Source organism: Propithecus coquereli, unplaced genomic scaffold (assembly GCF_000956105.1).
Source record: "Propithecus coquereli isolate 6110/MARCELLA unplaced genomic scaffold, Pcoq_1.0 Scaffold423, whole genome shotgun sequence".
Taxonomy (NCBI): domain Eukaryota; kingdom Metazoa; phylum Chordata; class Mammalia; order Primates; family Indriidae; genus Propithecus; species Propithecus coquereli.
Genome location: NW_012149986.1, coordinates 1088528 through 1109027, shown reverse-complemented (window position 1 = coordinate 1109027; position 20500 = coordinate 1088528). Strand labels below are relative to the sequence as shown.

General features: G+C 42.5%; 2 protein-coding genes across 5 annotated transcripts in view; both read right to left on the bottom strand.

Moving 5' to 3' along the window:
* SECISBP2 (SECIS binding protein 2) overlaps nucleotides 1-9936 on the bottom strand; it is a 41355-nt gene extending 31419 nt beyond the window's left edge. For all 4 annotated transcript variants that reach the window (XM_012653567.1, XM_012653568.1, XM_012653569.1 and 1 more), the window contains exons 1-4: nucleotides 9798-9936; nucleotides 8595-8740; nucleotides 1993-2242; nucleotides 1599-1740 (exon numbers count right to left, since the gene is read on the bottom strand). In XM_012653567.1, the coding sequence (XP_012509021.1) occupies nucleotides 1599-1740; nucleotides 1993-2242; nucleotides 8595-8740; nucleotides 9798-9833 (574 nt within the window). In that variant the 5' untranslated portion in view covers nucleotides 9834-9936. The remainder of the gene's footprint in view (nucleotides 1-1598; nucleotides 1741-1992; nucleotides 2243-8594; nucleotides 8741-9797) is intronic.
* Nucleotides 9937-11928: 1992 nt separating this feature from the next.
* Nucleotides 11929-16936, bottom strand: CKS2 (CDC28 protein kinase regulatory subunit 2). The gene is made up of 3 exons (XM_012653558.1): nucleotides 16783-16936; nucleotides 13320-13447; nucleotides 11929-12262 (listed from the first exon to the last, which is right to left on the bottom strand). The coding sequence occupies exons 1-3, from the start codon at nucleotides 16839-16841 to the stop codon at nucleotides 12210-12212; spliced, it is 240 nt and encodes a 79-aa protein (XP_012509012.1). The 5' UTR covers nucleotides 16842-16936; the 3' UTR covers nucleotides 11929-12209.
* Between the last annotated feature and the right edge of the window lie 3564 nt (nucleotides 16937-20500).

The window sequence follows — 20500 nt, the reverse complement described above, 5'->3', positions numbered from 1 at the left end:
TAGCCTACGTGTACAGTGTTGTTAAAGTCTACAGCAGCGTACAGCAGTGTCCCAGGCCTTCACACTCATTCACCACTCACTCGCCGAGAGCAACTTCCAAGCTCTGTTCATGGTAAGTACCCCACACAGGTGTACCATTTTTTTATCTTTTATACTGTATACCTTTTCTATGCTGAGATACATTTAAATACATAAATACTTACCACTGTGCTATAATTGCCTACAGTATTCAGTACAGCAACACGCTGAGAGGTACGTAGCCTAGGAGCAATAAACTATACCATATAGACTAGGTGTGTAGTAGGCTATACTATCTAGGTTTGTGTAAGCACACTCTACGTTTGCATGATGATGAAATTGCCTAAGGATCCGATTCTCAGAAACATATCCCCAGACTGTAATTCTAAGGCTGATGAAATAGTCACCTTAACCTGATTGTACAGCTGAGATTTTTAATTATTCTTTTTTTTTTTTTAAGAGATGGGGTCTTGCTATGTTGTCCAGGCTGTTCTCAAACTCCTGGCCTTGAGAGATTCTCCTGCCTTGACCTCCCAATGTGCCAGGACTACAGGAGTGAGCCACTGCACCTGGCCTTTAATTATTCTTAAAATACATTTCAGAGTTTTGCAAATTCGAAGGGACTTAACAAATTTCCTGTAGTAACAAGCTTTCCATTTTTCAGTTTGCTGGAACAAACTGGAGGCAGGCAGCACGAAACTCATAACCTCTTTCCATCTTTCTCCTGACACTCAGTGGATCGTCATCCAGGTAGACTGCTGCACCATGAAGCCCCTCCTTTAATTGCAAGGCCAGAGCAACTACAGTTAACAGTTAATCTTTCCTTTTACCAGATGGTTTGTGAGTAAAGTCTTTGGAAAGAGAAAAGTTTATATGCCAAGTAATATAAATTATACATGTAAATAAACTGGCAGAAGGTTTTAGCATATAAATAGGTTATGTCTCTAACCCAACGACAGCAGTAAATAATTTACAGGGAAAAAAACAAGGCATCATGTAGAATCATTAACTTTTGGCCACAAGCCAGAATGAGAGTTTTCAAGCCCAGAGTAGACATGCCTACAGCACAAATCAACGTGGTATCCTCTGAGTAACCACAATGCCCAGGTTCAGTTATCGTTCAGGATGGGACTGAAACCATAGTCCAATTCTCCCACCTATTGAAAGTCTTCCAACAGAACATCAGAGAAGCTAGTTCATGAATGAATATGGTCAAATACAGTACAAAGGATGTGGCTGTAATATGCTTTTATTTAAGGACATGTTTTGAGGCTAGGGGTCATCACCTACTTGCTATGTGACCTCAGACAAATTTTTCGTGTGTAAAACAAGGTCATGACACCTTCAGAGCCCACCATGCAACAGGTACCATGCAATAATCCCTTCCCTGGGAGGAAAGGCCTCCAGAGTTGCAAGGGAAGTCTGATGCCCTCACACTGTGTCAGGCTCCAGGTCTCCTGGCTCTCACGTCAGTGAGAGCCACAGTGAACCACCCCACGGCAACAGTCACACAAAGAACAGCAGCATTTCTGGGGTAGATGGGTAGGCCAGCATCATACTATAAAGCTGGTGGCTTTTACCTGATTTCAAAGTATTCTCAGCATGAACAGACAAATGACGTGACTCTTTAGCTGAGCTGCTCTCAGATGACAGAGTTCCATCCACCCTTTTACCATCCAACTTTTGCTCATGGTACGTTTTTTTCTCATCATAGGTTTTTTTCTGCAGGAAAGTTTAAAAATCAACATGAAATAAGAAAACCACCACTACAAAAAAAGGTTTAAAATAGCAAATTATTAAGTATTCACAATTCAGTCATTTTTAAAAAGATCAGACCAAATCATTCTTAAAAAGGTTAAATACCACAAAAAGATACACAATGCTTAAATATGCAAAAATTTACCAAAATTCTTGGTATTTTAAATGCTAAAGCAACCAACTCAAGAACACAGTGAAACCACAGCGTTTATTCACCTTCAACAGAGCTTTCGTTTCTTGTGGGAGAGGGCACATGTGCTCATTCCGGGGTTTCACCGTCTGAAAACTTCGGTAACAACTGGGTTGGTTATAGGCACACTGGGAGCCAGGCACTGAGCAGACGCTTTGCGTGGAGTCCAGGGTGTAGGGAGAGTAGGCATATGGATGAAGAGTTATCTCAGAAGATAAATACTGAGGTGGAAAAGTGGAAGCTCCAAAGGCCATATCTTCAGGATATATTTTCCGTCTAAATGAAAGTGTAAATTTTAGTTGCACATTTTACACTATAAACCAAAAGGTTTAATATTTTATAATAAACAAATTCTAACTTGTTAATATTCAGTATTTTTGAGATCATTCACTTTAGCATTGAAATGTCCCTATCAAAAGTCAAATAAAACCTTTGAGCCTTTCTTTCTCATCTTGCAAAGAAAGATGTTAACCAGTTTGTATTTTTCACTAACGAGCCAGAAGTCTGCAAGAAACATCGGCGTAGCCAGAGGACGCGTGGGCAGCTTTCCCACTCCTCTGTCAAGTACGGGGAAAGCCTCTCTTAGCGACCTGGCCAAAATGGCCCAGAAGACCACCCTCTCTGCTGGGAGGGTGCCCAACAGCCAGCAGTGCCTCCGTTCAGAGGCCTCTGGGGCCTGCAGCCACTCTTCTCCAGCCCTCCCTGCCCCAAGGCCAACACAACATCCTGTGCCGTGCCGACTCTCAGGGCCAGAGTGCGAAGGGGACACTACGAGGGAACCACACAGCCAACTGACGAGAAAAAATGCCGTCTCTGAAAACTGCAATTGCTTCAATTTGTTCAAGCTACAAGACTAAGCCGAAATATTATGTAACACTGATTTTTCTTTAAGCAAATCTGGTACAAAGTTAGAGATTTCAACCATTTTCCAACGAAAGCTGATACAATGACAAAATGCTAAGCAGCTGAGTTAAAATTCAAATCGTAACCCCTCATTCCCACGAATAAGCACCAACAGATGTTTCTGTGAATTTCCAGAGCTATACCAAAGCATACTGGTACACCGAAAGGCAGAAAATCCAAACCTAATCATAACACACCCTGTATGACGTTCAAACTGTCGGGTGTCAGGAGACAGGCACACGGGCACCACTTACCAGAAATCACGTTTCTAATCTTTCCAAGTAAAAGCCTACAATGGGTAAGAAAAGGTGCCACCATCTCTACCTATAACACGCTAAGAATGTTTACTGCTTTCACTTCTATCCAGCACTTAATTATACACTGCCTTGTATCACTGTGTGCTAGTTCATATTTTGTAATAAACTTAGATCTTGTAAGATCTTTTACTTATAGGCAATTCATTCAAAAAATGAAATATTCCTAATCAAAAACCAAACCTTTTCCACTGACATTTTTCTGTCCTCCAGAACACCTGGCCTAGTACTGCCCCAAACAGAGCACTGAGCACTAGTTCTTCGTAGAGAAGAGGGAGATTCAAAGCTTCACCCACTGCCTATATACTCCTGTGAATTCTGTGCCTTATTTTGCTTGCGGCTCAGAAAATCTACCGGAGGGCAGGTTTCAGGTGAAAGTGAAGAATCTGTTCTTCATAAGAGAAGATGGGCAAAGAAGATGGGTTGACAGCAGGGGAAAAAAAAAAAGGAGGGGCAGGGTCCAATGTGGTTCTGAAGGCTGTTGTCATCCAGAAAATTTCCATCCATGAGTCAGAAGACCTTGGTTGGGGTTCTGACTCTATCACCATCTAGCTTTCCACCCTGCACAAGTCATTTGGGTTTCTGTCCCCTCACTGGTCCTTCTTTCTCTGGAAAATTGGGATTTTTCATTTCCCTCCAGTGCAAACACGACGACATGCAGAGAACACACAATACAAAATATCAAAGAGATAACTCACAGCATCCGGTGAGGCTTCAAATGGCTTGTCTGGAAAATTCCAGATGCCACGAGCTGTTCGGATGACCCTGAACAACACACCTGTTTTACAGGCACTGTCCTACCCTGCCTTGTCCCCAGTAAAGCTAACCTGCCTACCTATCTGTGCAATACATGCCTCAACAGCCTTCAGGTCTCTCAGGACCTCCTTCTCGCCTTTCTCCTGCCAGGGGTTAGGTCTGGCCCTTCTATCACCTGACCTGGAAAGCTCCACTGGCCTGGACTGCGAACTCGACCCTCTCCTGGTTCTCGCCCACCCTCCAAGGCCCCTCCTCTGTCTCCTTCCCTAGAGCGGTCTCCTCTGCACCCCTCCATCTCACCTTTCAGACTCATTCTGAGTTGGAACCTCTCGTCACTCTGTTCAGGACTTCATATAAATACAAACTACCCAGAACCTTCACCAGCTTTCGGCCTCCATCTCCAACTAACAGGTCATTTCCACCTAATATTTCACTCTTTCCCAATCTAGCACATATAAATCCCAAACCTACTCTCTAGTCCCCAAACCAGCACCATTTCCAACTTCTGTGCTCATGAATGATCCCACAATTCTTTCCATGTATTCAACTGGAGACCTTTATAATATCTTTCCCACCAAAACCTGTATGGACCATGGTGGAGCCTTTTTTCCTTGTAGCAGGTCTCTCATGTATTTTCTTTGCTATTTCTAGTGCCTGGAACCTGGTCAAAACCTATAAGCCCTGCTTCCTTAAAACAGAACCAGAACTCAGGAGTGATTATCATAACTCCATTCAAAGTACCACCAAAAGGTCCCTATTTCCTACTCAGCAGACCGATCTAAACTTTTCAGCTGTACTATGTAGCCTTCCAATCTACTGACAGCTTCCTCTACCAATTTCCCCTCATTCCTCTACTGTCTTCCAAACAAACACACCGTGCACATGGTCCCTTCAGTCAGGCCAGGACCCTGAGGGGATCCAGAATCTCCCCCACCCACCAAACTGACTGAAGCCAGGTACTCAGCCGTGCAATGTTGTATACTGCTAGGCTATGTGCTAGCTCTTCTCACAGCTGATGTTTTAATGTAAAAGCATCAACTGCTGCTTTCTGAAATTTCTGCAATATATTGCAAGATACTGATGCTCAACTACCTCTTGTCAAAAGCAGCAGTTCTGGAGAACACCATGATTAAACTCACTTAGGTCAAAAGATCTGAATGCTAATTCTGGTTCTGACACTACTTATTTGAATTAGTATGGACAAACTTTTCTAGCCTCAGTTTCTCATGAGTAAAAATAACATTATATCTCTCTGCCAACCTCACTGACTGTAGTAAGCATGAAAGAAGTGAAAGTATACAATAATTCCCAAACAAAATGTACACATCCTCATGCACGTGTTGCACAGGATTTGTCATAAAGGATATATTACATTATTAAGCATGAAATGTCGGATTTCCTTAAGTACTAAGTTTGACAGTTGATATCTCTGACATTTCACTTTGACACTTCTTGTTTTATTTGTATTATGACGGTATATCCTCAGTCTCTCAAACATACATTGTGGCTTGTGATTATCTTTCAAATTTCCTTTTACAGCAATTTTTGTGAAACCATGGATAAGTCAAAAATTCATGTTATTTGCAAATATAAGTTCTATCATGGAACCAATGCTGCGTAGACAGCTCAAAATAACAACGTTTTTGGGAAGGATGTGGTAACCAATGCACAGTATGTGGATGGTTTGAGAAGTTCCATTCTGGTGATTTTAATCTTGAAAATGAGCCATGTGAGTGACCCAAGACCAAGGTGGATAATGATGAGCGGAAAGCTGTAGTGGAAGTGAATCCATCTCAACCTACGTGTGAATTAGCAGCAAGGTCTGACTTTACTATTACAACAATATTGGACCACTTGAAACAAATCAGCAAGGTAAAAGCAGCTGGATAGATGGGTTCCATGTGAATTAAATGAATGTCAGAAGAGAAATCATCTTGGCTTGCCTTTCTGTGCTGTCATGACATAAAGGCAAACAATTTTTACACCATATTGTTGTATGTGATAAAAAATGGATTCTTTTTGACAATTGCAAGCATTTGGCACAATTGTTAGATAAAGATGAAGTGCTGAAACACAATCCAAAACCAAATATTCATCAAAAAAAGCTAATGGTGTCTGTTTGGTCCAGAGCTGGTATTATCCACTACAGCTTCATGAAACCTGGTCCATTGATTACAGCAGATGTCTACTGCACTCAACTGGATGAAATGATGATGATGCTTGTGATGAAGCAGCCAAGATTGGTCAATAGAGACAGGCCAATCCTCTTGCAAGACAATACTTGACCAAGTGTCAGACAAACAATGCTGCTCAAACTACAGGAGCTGGACACGGAAACTCTCTGTCATCCACCGTATTCACCAGACCTTGCACCAACTGACTCCCACTTCTTCCGGGCCACTTCTTGCAAGGAAAAACATTCAATTCTCAACAAGCTGTGGAAAACGCCTTTCATGATTTCATCACCACTCGCTCTCCAGGCTCCTTCGCTGCTGGCATGAACAAGTGACAATTTAGGTGCATTCTTTGATTAACTGTACTGCTTCCTATCTGAGATATAATAAACTATACTTTTGATTTGAAATCAGACATTTCATATTCCGTGACCTAATACTATGATAATCAATAAAGTCATCAACTGTGGACATCACGTGGAGCAGAGAACTTACTTTGCTTGCACAGGCTTTTATTTGTTCATTACATCAGTAAATAATCAGTATTTTCCAAGGCCAATGCTATATATCAGATGACTTCTATTGATACTTGCCTGTCCTATAAGAAAGTCTGGAGGAGACTGGTATATTTGTTTTCATCTCCATCAGTTCAAGTCTATGTAACACTGACAAAAAGAGGAGCACAGCTCATGAGAAGTCTTTTCCTCCTTTAAGATATAGTGCTTTCCATACAGTAGCCTTTCGATAATTAATTCCAAATGAATAAATGAAGTATCTTCCAGTGCAGTAAAGGTACTGGAGGGGACAGATTCTGTGAAAGGTTACTATGCCTCCTTTAAGGAAAGATGATGGAAGTGATACCTAAAGATGATTTAGGTTGCTATGTGGTGGAACAAGTAAGAAAGAGGACATAGTTTTGTTTCAGAAAATTCTAGTCCTTTTTTGACAGAGGGAAGAGATCTCTATTTATACATAATCTGACTATAGCAATGCAATTTTTAATCTATATTAGAACTGACTGGGTAATTGATTCTCAACTATGTGAAGTCACATCATTTCATCCCTACTTTAAAGGCTCTTTTCCTTTCTAACCCTTACTGTTTGGTTTAATACCTCCTTTATCCTTAATTGTTTTCTTGCCAGCAGTGAATATTGTAAGCCTATTTTTTCCTTGGTGATAAACAATTTTTAAAAAATCAAATCTAAAAAAGGACAAGGGGTTAAGAAGCTTAATTTTGAAATTCAGCACCATACATCCTTGAGTCTCTGATTAGTGTCCACTCATGTTACTGTTAAAATGTTGCTTTAGCCATATGAATGTTTTCCACCACCATTCTGAGTAACCACCATTCTGGAATACCACCTAGCAGATGGCTTTGAGTTCTTCTCAGAGTGTGACATACATTTTTGTATTTTTTTAATGGGAGACACCCAAGCCAGGGAACAACTCAAATGAGACCCATGCCAACCTCCCCTTTATAAAAGATGAGACTATAGTGGAAAAATTGGAAATTCCTACCAAATGCCAAATCCCAGCACATAAAGGTAGGATTTCAACTATTGTCAATAAATACAACTTTCAGTATTTCCTAAATACACCAGACATCTCAATAATTTTCTTATTCCAACTTTCATTCTTGCAAATATAATTACAGAATTTATGGGCGGTACAAACTATTTTTAATCAGACCATGCCCACACATAAAAAGGAAACAAGTCTGAACCATATCCAAGGAACATAAAGCAGAAAGATTCTTACATAAGAACTAAAGCTGATGCAGACCTTATAATAGATCTACAAATAAATCTACACAATTACATGAAAGATTAACACTTGTTTTTCTAAATTCAGCTAAAAGTAGAACCCAGTTTGTAAATACCTAGAGAATGAATCTTGAGAAGGAAAAAGAAGATTTAAAGAAAAACTTAAACCTTCCTTCAACTCAAATTTAATTTAGAAGAATTTAAACCCAAAATTTGTGAAACCCATCTCCACAGAATATATATGAAGCAAAATGGCTGAAAGCAAAAGCCAGCAATTTCCAAGGAATTATACACAGAGGCAGCCATGGTTGCTAGTACCCACCCCTTCCGTGAACAAGATTTTAAAATGTCAAACCTTAAATATGAGGAGCATGTTTATTTGGTTCTTCCTGCCATTTCATCTCTCATTAGATACACGATATACTGTATGAACCAATGAACCCTGAAACTGCATTTCCTACTAATAAATACAATGTAGCCTCCCTTTTCTTTACCCAAAATAACAGAATGAGTATGGAGAAAAAAAGGAGTAAAAGTCCAGTTTTGGGCACCGGATACCATTAAGCTGTGATACTACTGGCTCAGACCCTCCTTGGCTGAAGAGCATTCTCTTGCCATCTGCAGGATTTTTCTGTGTTAGCATATTTGAAAGCCTAATCACCATTAAGTCTAGAAATAAGCCCCCTGGTAAGGTAAGACGTTTTGAAAGATACATACTCTGTCACTGGTGGTTCCTGAACAAACGGATAGTATGTGGCTGCACAGCTAGGGAAGACGCATGCTTCTGAGGACTCTGACCATGCCACATTGAGCCCAGCAAATTTAGGGACAAACGGTTTGACATCTGCTGATAACTTGATGCCCTGAGGGGAAAAAAATGGGGTTTTGGCTTCATTCTGCAATCAACCAAAAGTAAACAAAACAAAAAACCCAAAGAGAGGTGTTCCTTTCTAACAGGCCCAGAAATGCTAATCCCAATGCTGTTGTTTAAAAACTTCTGTCTAGTAGAGACAAGAATTCATTTGCTAACAATTTCTCTCAAATGCTTTCTTTTGTTAGAAAAACCGGTCATCCAAGTAGTAACAGTGAAAAATGTGGACAACCAATTAAAGTGAAAATAAAATTCAAGCCAGATTACACAGTTAGGACCACAACTGCCGTTTCCACAATTTTAAATTTGGAATAAGGATATTTCATCTCTCTCAGCTTTACTTAGGGATAACCAAGAACTGTAGAATTACTGTAGTCAAATACAGACGTGGAATGTTTATTCCATTAAATTTCTCAAAAAAAAGTTGCCCCAAAACATTTGCTTTTTACTCATGAACCACCATCTTGTTTTACTGAAAAAGCAAAAGCTTGCTTTGCTAAAAAAAAATCATCCTATGGCTATGGGCCTTTGAGATTTGAAATTTTTTAAAGTTTTTAAGATATGTAGTAAGAGATTTACTTTCACTGAGAATTTCACAGCCATGGTTTTTAAGTCTAAAACTAATGGATGCGATTGCCAGGGCTCCATCTAGCGGCAACGTTGAGTATGCAGCGCAGAGACGACGTTTAAGAAAATTAAGGACGCTTTAAACAAACTACTTCCCAAGAGCGCCACAAGCTTGCCGGAGTCCCGTGCCGTGACCCCTGGGCGTGCTGGGACAGGACAGCCGTCACTGGCCCGTGTGGCACCACAACCCAGATGCGGCGCTACCCGTGGGTGGTGTCTGCGGCCCCGACCGCCGCCCCCAGGCGGGCCCGGGGCGGGACGCACGGATCGCGGCCGCCCACTCCGCGCTCCCGCGCCGTCACAAGCCTCCGGCCCCCGCCCAGCGGGCCGGCCCCGTCACCGCACGACCAAGACCCCGGGGCGAACAGGGCCGACGGGCTGAGGCCGCCGAAGGAGCGCCCGCCGGCCCGGGCGGCCCTTACCTCGCCTTTGGGCTCTCGCGGCCCCTCCGACGCCATGGCGGGCTGCTCGGAGGAGGCCGCGCCGGGTGAGGCCCGCAGCCAGCCCGTCGGCTGACCCGACAGACGAAGCGGCGCTTCCGCCTTCGGAGGGGACGCCAGGAAGTGCGTCACAGAAACGCGACGGGGTCCACCCCTCCTTCCGGCCGGAAGTACGGGGCGTGTGTTCCGCACCTCCGCGAGCAGCACGTGGTTACTGGGGAAGTGACCCCTAAGAGTCCTCTGGGCTAGGGCCTCAGTGTAGACCACAGGAGCCTCATGTGTGCCCTGCAGTGCCGGGCTGTCTGCGATAGATTCTGCCGAGGCAGTAGCAAAGAGAAACTTAGCATGAGGCCGTGGTTCGCTCGTGTCCTCTGGGTCTGGCATCAGACAGGAAGGTTCCTTGGATAAGGTGGCCTGGAAAGGCCTCTGGCTGTGTTGAGCAGTCACCTTAAGAACGCTTAATAGTAAGGGAACTGTGGGGAGAACCTGACCCCAATTCCACGACTGCATTTCCCTGAGATTTCATAAGGTGACTTAGGGGAATTGTGCGCCCGGTAAGTCCTACAGATCTGGAAAGCCTACAAGACTACCGGCGTCCTGAATTCCCAGAAACTTTAAGGTTTGAAAGTAACCACGGAAAGAACTTTAATTCCAAAATCGCTGTTTCATTCCAACATTAAAAAATGTGCTAGGATGTGGTAAATAGAAAAGTAGTATGATTTGTGCGGGTGGGAAAGAGCTCTACAGAAGGGGAGAACTTAACCAAATACTTTGAGAAATGTGCAGGGTGCTGCAAGGACAAGATGGCTCACCAGAGACGTACCCCGAAGACTGCAGAGTGTCTTTCAGTAGTTGGAGGAGGAACTTCCTTTTTGCTCTGAAGCTTAAAGGAAGGTGCAAAGGGATTTAAGGGACAGAAAATGTTTGCCAGCAATGTAGGCCATTTACCCGTAGAGGGTTTATTAGGTTGAGGCAAGTTGTAGGTTTCCTCCGTGGCCTGCAGACTGAGTAACCCTACCAGGTGTTTATTTTACACAGGAAATGCAGGCAGCAGCTCCAGTTCTTTACCACATTTCGGTCCTAGTGGGTCCCACAAGTTTACTAAGCATGCCTGGATACACCCGACCTCCAGGACAGAAGCCTACGGTCTGGCAACAATCTATGCTGGAGGTCGAGGGGTGGCTGTCACCCCTCCCTCTCAGCAGTACTGGGTTTACCCTAAGAGTGCGATGAAGTTTACCTAATTTTGGCATTTTTGTCTTTGTCATCCTGGAGCTTTCCAGATGAGGTGTCCTGTGGCAGTGACAGTGGAGATTGGGAGTAGATTCTAGGCTGCTGCTCATCACCACCTTCAATATTTACTGTGCTGATTACATATAACGACACCCTTTCTAAACAGAGGGGGTCTTATGTTTTCTCTAATATAGCAATCAACTAAGGTAAACTAGTCTATGTCAGCATTTAACTCAACATTTTCCTAGCAGCTAACTAAATAGGCAATCTAAATAGATGCAAAATACATAGGGCATATGAACATGTTTTACAGTACTTTTTAACTTTTAAAAAATGCTATAGGAGGGCTGAGCCTGGTGGCTCATGCCTATAATCCCCTAGCACTCTGGGAGGCCGAGGCGGGAGGAATGGTTGAGCTCAGGAGTTCAAGACCAGCCTAAGCAGGAGTGAGACCTCATCTCTTAAAAAAAAAAAAAAAAGCTATAGGAAACACCATTCCCACTTAGGAAATGGAGAAAAGGATAAACAGGGTTAAGGGTTTCTCCCAAGACTGCTAGAAGTTAGTGGCAGTTCTCAGGTAAGTGGAAGTAGCCCAGATACTATTAAGTTGGGCTTTTCTGTTCAACTGAAGATTCTAGATAATTCTCTAGGAACAAAACAATAAAGTGTTAAAATCTACTTTGGCTCTAGTTTTAAACATATCCCTGGTTTCTTAGTTTCTTCCTAAGTGAATTAAATGTTACCTCCATCATACCAAGCTATTATATACTCATTCAACATTTTATTTCCTCAGGGCTAAAATTATAAAACTGAAATCAAACAATCTCAATAGTCACAAATTAACCATAAGAAAATATTCCTCGGTAACTTCAAACAGTGGTAAATGCAACGTACAAACTTTATTTAACAAAAAGTAACAGATAAAGTCAAACAGGCACTTATATTAAGAGAAAAACTGACTAGAAGAAATTTTACCTTAAACACCCTATAGTAACCTACTTGCAGTTGCATTTAACTGAGCTCTGTTGCTGTGAAGAATACAGCTCATGCACAGGTATGGATGAATGATTTGTACATTTTTCAAGTATTCACTGAATACTACCTTATATACACATATACATTAAATTTGAAAAAGATTTAATTGACGATCCCAGGTATACTTCATTTTTGTTGATCTTTTGGAAGAGGTCGTCTAAAGAGAAGAATATGCGGTTCTGTGGAAAGAAAATGTTTTGTATCATTTTAATACCATGGTGAGTTTTCATATACTCAACAAAAATTCAAGGAATTCTCAATTAAACCAAAATACTTGAGTCTGCTATTAAACTGGTTCGAAGTGTCTTAAATGAATTTTGCTTCAAAGTCACTGTCAACATTAAACAAGACAAACAACCTGATAATGAGAAGATCCCTCCAATATTTTAGTTTACCCACTCTGAAGAAAAGGAATAATAAGTAAAAGAGAAAGGTTATCTCTTTATGGGGAAAGACACCTCATTCAAATCACCTACTGGATCTCACCTTAATGCACACTGAAAAACACCAGGAGTTTACAAAAATGCAGATCCCAGGAGCCCATCTTGATAAATTGTTTCAGTAGGTGGGGCCCAGGAATCTACAGTTAGTTTCCTCAGTTGCTTTTGTATTAGCTAGAGAAAGAACACTAGAATTTTAATTATGTTACCCAACCCCAAGAAAGTTGAGTCTTTTAAGAGTTTCTGATGCTATTTTTCTTTAACAAGAATAAAAAGCAAGATAGCTTTGTTTCCATCTACTTCAGCTTCTACGGCATGAAATTTTGTTCAAAGGATTATAATACTTTTAGATTCACTGTTAATCCATAAATAGAATCTAACTCCAAAGTTCGTCTATTTTACTATTTAATATCTGGAACACTTTTGGTTAATACCACATAATAGCATAAGGCATTCGTACATGCATAATACAGGTAGCACATTTGAGTTCATATGCTATGTTATCTCATTTAACCATAATGTGGTAGATACAATGGAATTCTAGCTATACATATGGCAAAATACTTTAAGACACAAATTTTAAAATAGAATAGTATTTTTTGGCGTCTGTGGGTGTTTGGTTTACTACGAAATTGGAACCCTCTCCAGAGGGTTAAGAAGTCATTTGAAAAAACAGTCAAACTTACCACAGAATTACCTTGGAATATCATAGAAAGTCAAGGTCATCAAAAAAATTTTGCCAACCATAACCATTACTGTTTTAACTCAATTAATACTTTACTATAGCAAAACTTACCTGGCTCATGAATCATGTAATGAACCCAGCCTAGACTTTGTTGGACACCGAGTCTCCTCCACTCTTCTTCAGACATCAGATGGGTTTTGGGTACTTGTTTGGAAAGTTCTCTGGGTAACATGACATGCCTATTAAAAGATACAGCCAAGTATTAGTGCTCTGTGTCTTTCTTAAAATTATGATTACATATGAACCTTTAGGATGTTTAAAATTTGAGGCTTTTGGTCCTCAAAAGTTCTTCAAAGAAACTCTATCTTATATCCCCTTTGGTGTCAATCTTGAGTACCCCCTACAACCTTTAATTCCGATTTTTGATGGCCTATGTTCAAATTAGGGAGCTAAAAGCATGCAACTCAAAACCAAAAAGCATTTTACTTAGGACTAACTTTTGACCAAATAATGGCCAACAAGATCTAAGAATACAACGTATGAAGTGTCCTCAAAGGGATAAACATGCTCAACTCTTATTAACTGTACATATACATGTTACGTACAACCCCACAGACCTCATATTTTCCAATAAGCTACTGACCTATATCCAAAACTAACTTTATTCAGTTTCTTAGAAACAAAATAACCTTTAATATTAAACCATCAAGAATACGTATGACTGTAGCTTTGTGAAATTCTTAAAAACAGATCTGCTGCACCCCTCCCCACTTAGTTGTTTATTACCATAAAAAGAACTTTTTATAAAAGTCACAATTCTCAGCCGCATTCTTACAGAACCATCCATAACCACCAACCCAATTTTTTTATTTTTTATTTTAACAGTTTAGGATATCTATCTGTGTGTCAGCTGGCTGTGGGTGAGAGGTGCAATCTGGCCATACTTTCAGGCACACAGTAAAACTGAATCCATAACCCATTTTAACCAAGCTGTCAACTTTAATTTTAGGATGTGGCTAGTTAAGTACCAATTTAGTATTACTCACAGAGCAAACTGAACCTCAGAACAATTTTATTATGTTGCTAGTCTGACATGAGGCAAGCAAGTCATATGCTCATATGCTTACTACCAGAGTGGAGTTTTCATCAGTTCCAGTGAATTATAGGGTGATTCTTAGTAACACTTACCAGTTACTGTGCTCATTCTTGAAATGCTGCTTTAACAGTTCACTTTTTTTTAAACACTATTTTGTTTTTCCTTCCTCCAGGACACAAAGCAGATAACACCTATCTTTTAAGGCTCTACAAATAACCTGTTATTTGTACCTTCTACATTAACTGCTGAGTAGTTTCAAAGCGAAATGTAATGCTTTTGTACCTTTTCAATTTTACAAAAAGAATTATATCTAAATAACTTGTTACATTTATGTAGATAACTTACCACCACCCCTACCTTCTCCATAAACCATGGAAATAGGCTCTTCATTAGCGTTTGATTATAAAGGAAAAATGTTTAAGTACCATCAAAGCCCACATGAGGATTCTACCTGAATTGTATTGCACGGAGGTAGTTTCCAAACTGCAAGTAAGGAAAATTTTTTCCCAAATCCAATGTTTATTGCAGTTGGAGTACAAAACAGTACAATTATTGCAAATTTGTAAAGCCACCCAGAGAAATCCTCAGTTCGTTTCCTGTGAATATAGACTCCCATGATACTAGGGAGGGAGAAAAGAAAGGCCACCCACTGTTGTGCCCTTAGAGAAGAACCTAAGCTCAAGTAAAAAGACTAGGTAATTAAGTCTGTAATCACAAAAGAAAAACCAAAGATATAAATAATTACACACTGGGAAAAATAAACACTATTTTTTTTTTTTTTTTTTGAAATTTACATGGCATGCCACACCACTATATACAAACTACCCTAAACTCATGTCTCAGTGGCATATTGTTGGTATCGTTTTCACTTTAAAAGTATCTCTTTTAATTACAGAGACTAATTATTCGGTTTCATAAAGTAAGTGTGGCTTGGTCAATCAAGACCAGCTCTAATTTATATTGGATTAAAATAAATCACATCAGATATGACCGGATTTTCTTCTACACATTACCAATACAAACCATTTAGTAAATTAGGTTTAGTGCCTAGCACCCATGATTATGTGATTATATTAAATAATAAATGGAACTACTGCTATAATAAGTCTGAGGAGTATAATTTTAATATTATATACTAAAAAAAAAGTATACAGACCCATAAATCCTTATCCTAAACACTTGGAGCCAGATGTGTTTCGGAATAGTTTTCCATGTGTTAACAAGGTATTATAGTTTATCATTATGTCAACATATGATTAGAACTGTAAGCGTTGTAGTTACTACATAAAGTTAAGATAATCTACTTGAAATTTACTATAGCCAGAAAAACAGATTTTCCTAGCTAGGAATACAAAACGGTGCAATTATTACTAATTTGCAAAGCCGCCCACAGAAATCTTCAGTTTTCCTCCTGTGATGATAGACTTCCATGATAACAAGGAAGGGGGAGACAGAACACCTTTCTTCCTCGAATAGCATTCTAGAAATCTCGCCTAAAAGGGCGGGCAGCAGACAGAAAACAAGGTCACTATCTGGCCAAGGATGGCATGGGCTGTATCTCCGTTAAATCATGGTGGTTTCCCAGAATGCAACATTCTGGTCTCTACCCAGTAGGACAAGGGGTTGCCCGGTCTTTGAAGCCACGCCCCAAACAAGTCTCCCGCACACAACAAAGCCAATTTTAGGTGCCCCTAATCCAATTTGCTAATTTTACTGATTATAGCCACGACATTCTAGTGCACAGCTTGACGACTCAAAAGCCAAAAATTCGGCTAATCTACACTAGCATTAAAAAATGGGCAAAGTCTACTCGTGTTCTCAATTTGATCTCAAAATGAAAATAAACGCCCTTTAATGACGCCCTCAACTAGTAACGACTGGGGCACAATCACCTAAATCACCGTACACGATGAACATTATCAGATCCCCACCACGCTCATTTCTCGGGGCTTTCTAGTACCATCAACTTCAAAAGTGAAAATGGTGAAGATGTTCCTCGGGCTCTGTTAGCGGATCAAAATCACCGTTCTAAACTGAAACCAGTAAAAGTTCAACACCCCGGCAGTCACGGGCGGGTGGCTGGCACGAAGGAGAAACCAGTCACATCGCGGCAGCCAGAGAAGCGGGGCGGTCCCCGGCGGGGTCTCACTTAGTCCCGGTCTTGTTCACAGAGCCAGAACGACCCGGCAGTCGCTCGGCGTCGCCCAGGACCCCGGACCCGTTTCCCAAGTCGCCCCGGTTCTCACTGGGGCACAAGACGCCGGTCCAGCCCGCTCCGCGCAGGCCGAACAAGGGCCCAGCCGGGCCATCGCGGCCGCACACTAGGCGCGCCCGACTCCCGGGGCCGCACGGGCCGCAGGCAACGCCGACCCCGACCTCAGCTCCCGGCCCTGACCTCGCCCCGCGCCGACCCGGGTCGCCCTGCCCGAGCGGGCGGCGGCTGAGAGAGCCGGCCCGGGGTCCGCGAAGGCTGCTCACCGGTACTCGTAGTGCTCATCGAAGTACTTGTCCGAGTAGTAGATCTGCTTGTGGGCCATCCTGCCGGCGCGCCGCGGAGCAGGGGACAAGAGCACGAAGAGAGGGCGCAACCGAGAGCGCGTCCGTGCCCGTCCAAGGAAACGACTCGACTGAGCCTAACGACGACAGGCCCAACGATCCCGATTTGAATCCGACAGCCCGCTGCCGATTGGACAGCAGCGCCGACCAATCACCTCCCGCGGGAGTAGGGCCTGCTGCCAACCTATCGTCGCCTCCTTTCTGCGGCGTTAGCTTACCAAGTCAGCCAATCAGAGGCCTGTTGCGAGGTTGAAGTGGAGGTGCGGGGACAGGGAGCGCCCTTGACGGGCAGGGGCGTGGTCAAAGAAAGGCGGAGCCCAGACGCTAAGGGCCGCAGAGCGCGTGTGCGGAAATGTAGAATGTTCCAGGGTGGCGGAGCCGTTGGGACTGCTGATCTGTGGGTGGGTTGAGATATCGCGGGGTTTGGCGAGCCCGGGCAGCGGGTTGGGCCGGGCCGGAAGCACGGCCGGAACGCAGCGGAATGCATGGGCCTTTATCGGCTAGTGCGAGCGTCATCGTGCATGGTGCTACTTCGGGCTCGAGCCTCAGGGCTGGAAATGTGAAGGCCACAAGGGCGGTGGGGTGAGGAGGAGCGCTCTGGCGAGGGCAGCCTGGGCGGTGGCGGTGCCCCGGGCTGACCCTCCGCAAGGCGGCCGCGCTGCTGCCTCTTGCAGTTTTCCGGGAGCCTTTCCCTGCCCGGGCCCGCGCCCCTGTCGCGCCTGTCTGGAGGGCGTGTGTGTGAATGGACGCCGAGCCCGCGAGTCTGCGCGGGGGAAGTCGGGCGCGATGGCTCACGCCCACACTTAAGCTGCTCGGAGGGTCGCTTGAGACAGCCAATTTGGGACCAGCATGGACAACACAGGAGGACCCTAGCTCCCAAAAAAAAAAAAAAAAAAAAAGGCTGGAAACGCAGGAAGCTTTCTGTATTCTAAACTGCTGTCCAAAACTAGAGGAGCGTCCAAGACATGCGAAGTTTGCGGGATTAAAATATTCTACAGCCGCCAAAAATAACGTTAATTACCGGGTAATGGGAGTAAGAGTGATCCTTTAAAATGTTTCTGCCCTTTTTAATACAGACTAGTCAGTTTGGGGCTGCTATAGGAAGTGCCATGGGCCGGGTGGCTTAAACAAATTTCTTAAGGTTCTGGAGGCTGGAAGTCCGAGATCAGGGTGCTCCATAGCTCGGTTCTGATGAAGGCCTTCCAGGTTAAGGACTGCTGGCTTCTAGTACTCTCACACTGTGAGGAAGCAAGCTCTTTAATGACATTTCTAATCCCATTCATGAAGGGACCTCTGTTACGATCGTCTAATCCTAATCACCTCCCAAAGCCTCCACTTTATAATACTGTGGATGGGGTGAGGATACATAGGATGGAATCATTTCTGAAATTAAGGATTTCTTCGGAAAGATTTTAATCACCTTCTAGAGAAAGTCCGATTTCTCCATTCTCTGTCCACACACTTCTGGGGGTTTCCTGCCCGCCATTGCAATTGCATGTTTGCGTAGGTACTGTTTGTCCCCCATCTGCACTGTGACATACTCTGGGTAAAGCCTGTGTAGAGGGCATTTCTGTTTTGTTCGCTTCATCCTCAGCACATAGAATCCCTTGCACTTGAGCACACGATAATAAATTTTAAATAAACTTTAGGCATAGTAATAAAAGCTTAAAATAATTAGGCGTAATAATTACTCTGATGGTAAAGATACGAATAAACTTACGGGAAATCAATAAGGAAATTACTAACTTTTTAGCAGAACCTGGGAAAGAAAAGCTTCCTAGGAGAAGTATTCTAAAAGAAATGTATAGGCTGGGTGTGGTGGCTCATGCCTGTAATCCTAGCACTCTGAGAGGCTGAGTCTGGAGGATTGCTTGAGCTCAGGAGTTCAAAACCAGCCTGAGCAGGAGTGAGACCCCATCTCTACTAAAAATAGAAAAAAAAAAATTGCCCAAATCCACACAGCTAATAAGTGGCAGACTTATAATTTAGTCCAAGAAGTCTGACTCCAGTTAGACCTCTTAACCACTATTGTACACTTACACTGTCTCTTAGAGTTCCACAGGTAGAAAACCAAGAGGGTGAAGCACCTTTAAGCAGAAGGATTGGCATTTGTGAAGGTGTGAGGACCATGGTATACAGAGAAAAACAGAACAGGTTTGGCTTATAGTGTAGAGATCACAGAAAGGAAAGTTGTGGGAGGTGAATTTGGGAGGATGGGTATGGTAGGCAGAAAAATGCCCCCCAAAGATGTCTCTATTAGTCTATTTTCTGTTGGCTATAACAGAACACCACGGACAGGTAATTTATAAAGAAAAGAAATTTATTTCTTACAATCTGGAGGCTGTCGAGGGGCCACATCTGGTGAGGGCCTTCTTACTGCATCATAACATGGCGGAGGGCATCACTTGGCGAGAGGGCAAGATCATGCCAGCTCAGGTCTTTCTTCCTGTTCTTATAAAGCCACCTGTCATATCATGGGACTGATGCCAGAGTTAGGCCTCTTAAACAGGCCCAACCCAACGACCTTATCTAATCCCACTTACCTCCCAAAGGCCTCAACTCCAAATTCCATCAACATGAATTTGGCAATTAAATTTCCAACACATGGAATTTGGGGGACACATTCAAACCATTGCAATGTCCATGTCCTAATCCCTGGAACCTGTGAACATGTTAACCTTACACAGCAAAACGGACTTTGGAGATGCGATTAAATTAAGGATCTTGAGATAGGGAGGGTATCCTGGGTTATTGGAGTGGGCCAATGCCATCACAGCGGTCCTTAAAGGAGGAGGATGGGAGGGTCAGAGAAGAAGCTGCGGCCAAGCAGAAGTCAGAGTGACGTGGCCATGAAGGAAGGAGCACAGATAGCCTCTTGAAGCTGTAAAAAGCAAGGGACAGATTTTCCCCTAGTCTCCAGAGGGAACTCAGCCCTGCCGATGCCTTGATTTTAGCCTGGTAAGACCTATTTTCTACTTCTAACCTCTGGAAGCACAAGATAAATTTGACTAATGAAATATAGTAGTAGCTCAGCATGGTGTTTGCTGCAGCTTCACTGTTACGGATGCCCCCGTCATTGTAAGAATGCATCCCTTCATTCCCAGTGTGCTAAAGTTTTATCATAGATGTTTTATTTCATTAAATACTTTAAAGGCTTTTATTTTGTATATTTGATTAGGAATTATTTTAGAATTATGAATATGAATTATAAGTGTAAAAGGGATGAAAAGATCTTAGTAACTGCAATCTTAAGGAAAAGTCACATGGAAATATTATTGAAAACTAAATAGTTGAAGTTAAAAATTCAATAGGTAAACTGAAAGCATAGTGGATACAAATGAAGAATAAATTAGGGAACTGGAAGATTGTGTTGAGTTACAGCATCAGAAAGCATCCAGAAGGGGTAACGAGATGCAGCACAAGCGTGGAAGCTAGAAGTAGAGGTGACAGCTGTGGTTGCAAGGAGTCCCAAAGGGAGAGAAAAAATAAACAGAGGGAAGGAAATACTTGTACAAATAATGGCTGTGAATTCCCCACTTTTAAAGAAAGATAAAAGACTTCAGATTGAAAGGGCTTGTAGAGTGCTGAGCAATATAGATAAAAAAATATGTAACCATAGAAAGATTACAGTGCAATTTAA

What these genes read in the sequence shown, in the direction of transcription:
- CKS2 (XM_012653558.1), bottom strand. Translation starts at nt 16,841, where the DNA reads ATGGCCCACAAGCAGATCTACTACTCGGACAAGTACTTCGATGAGCAC. An exon ending in GATGAGCACTACGAGTACCG is followed by an intron (nt 13,448 to 16,782) that starts GTGAGCAGCCTT and finishes ATCTTTTAATAG; the next exon opens with GCATGTCATGTTACCCAGAG. An exon ending in TTACATGATTCATGAGCCAG is followed by an intron (nt 12,263 to 13,319) that starts GTAAGTTTTGCT and finishes TTCTTTCCACAG; the next exon opens with AACCGCATATTCTTCTCTTT.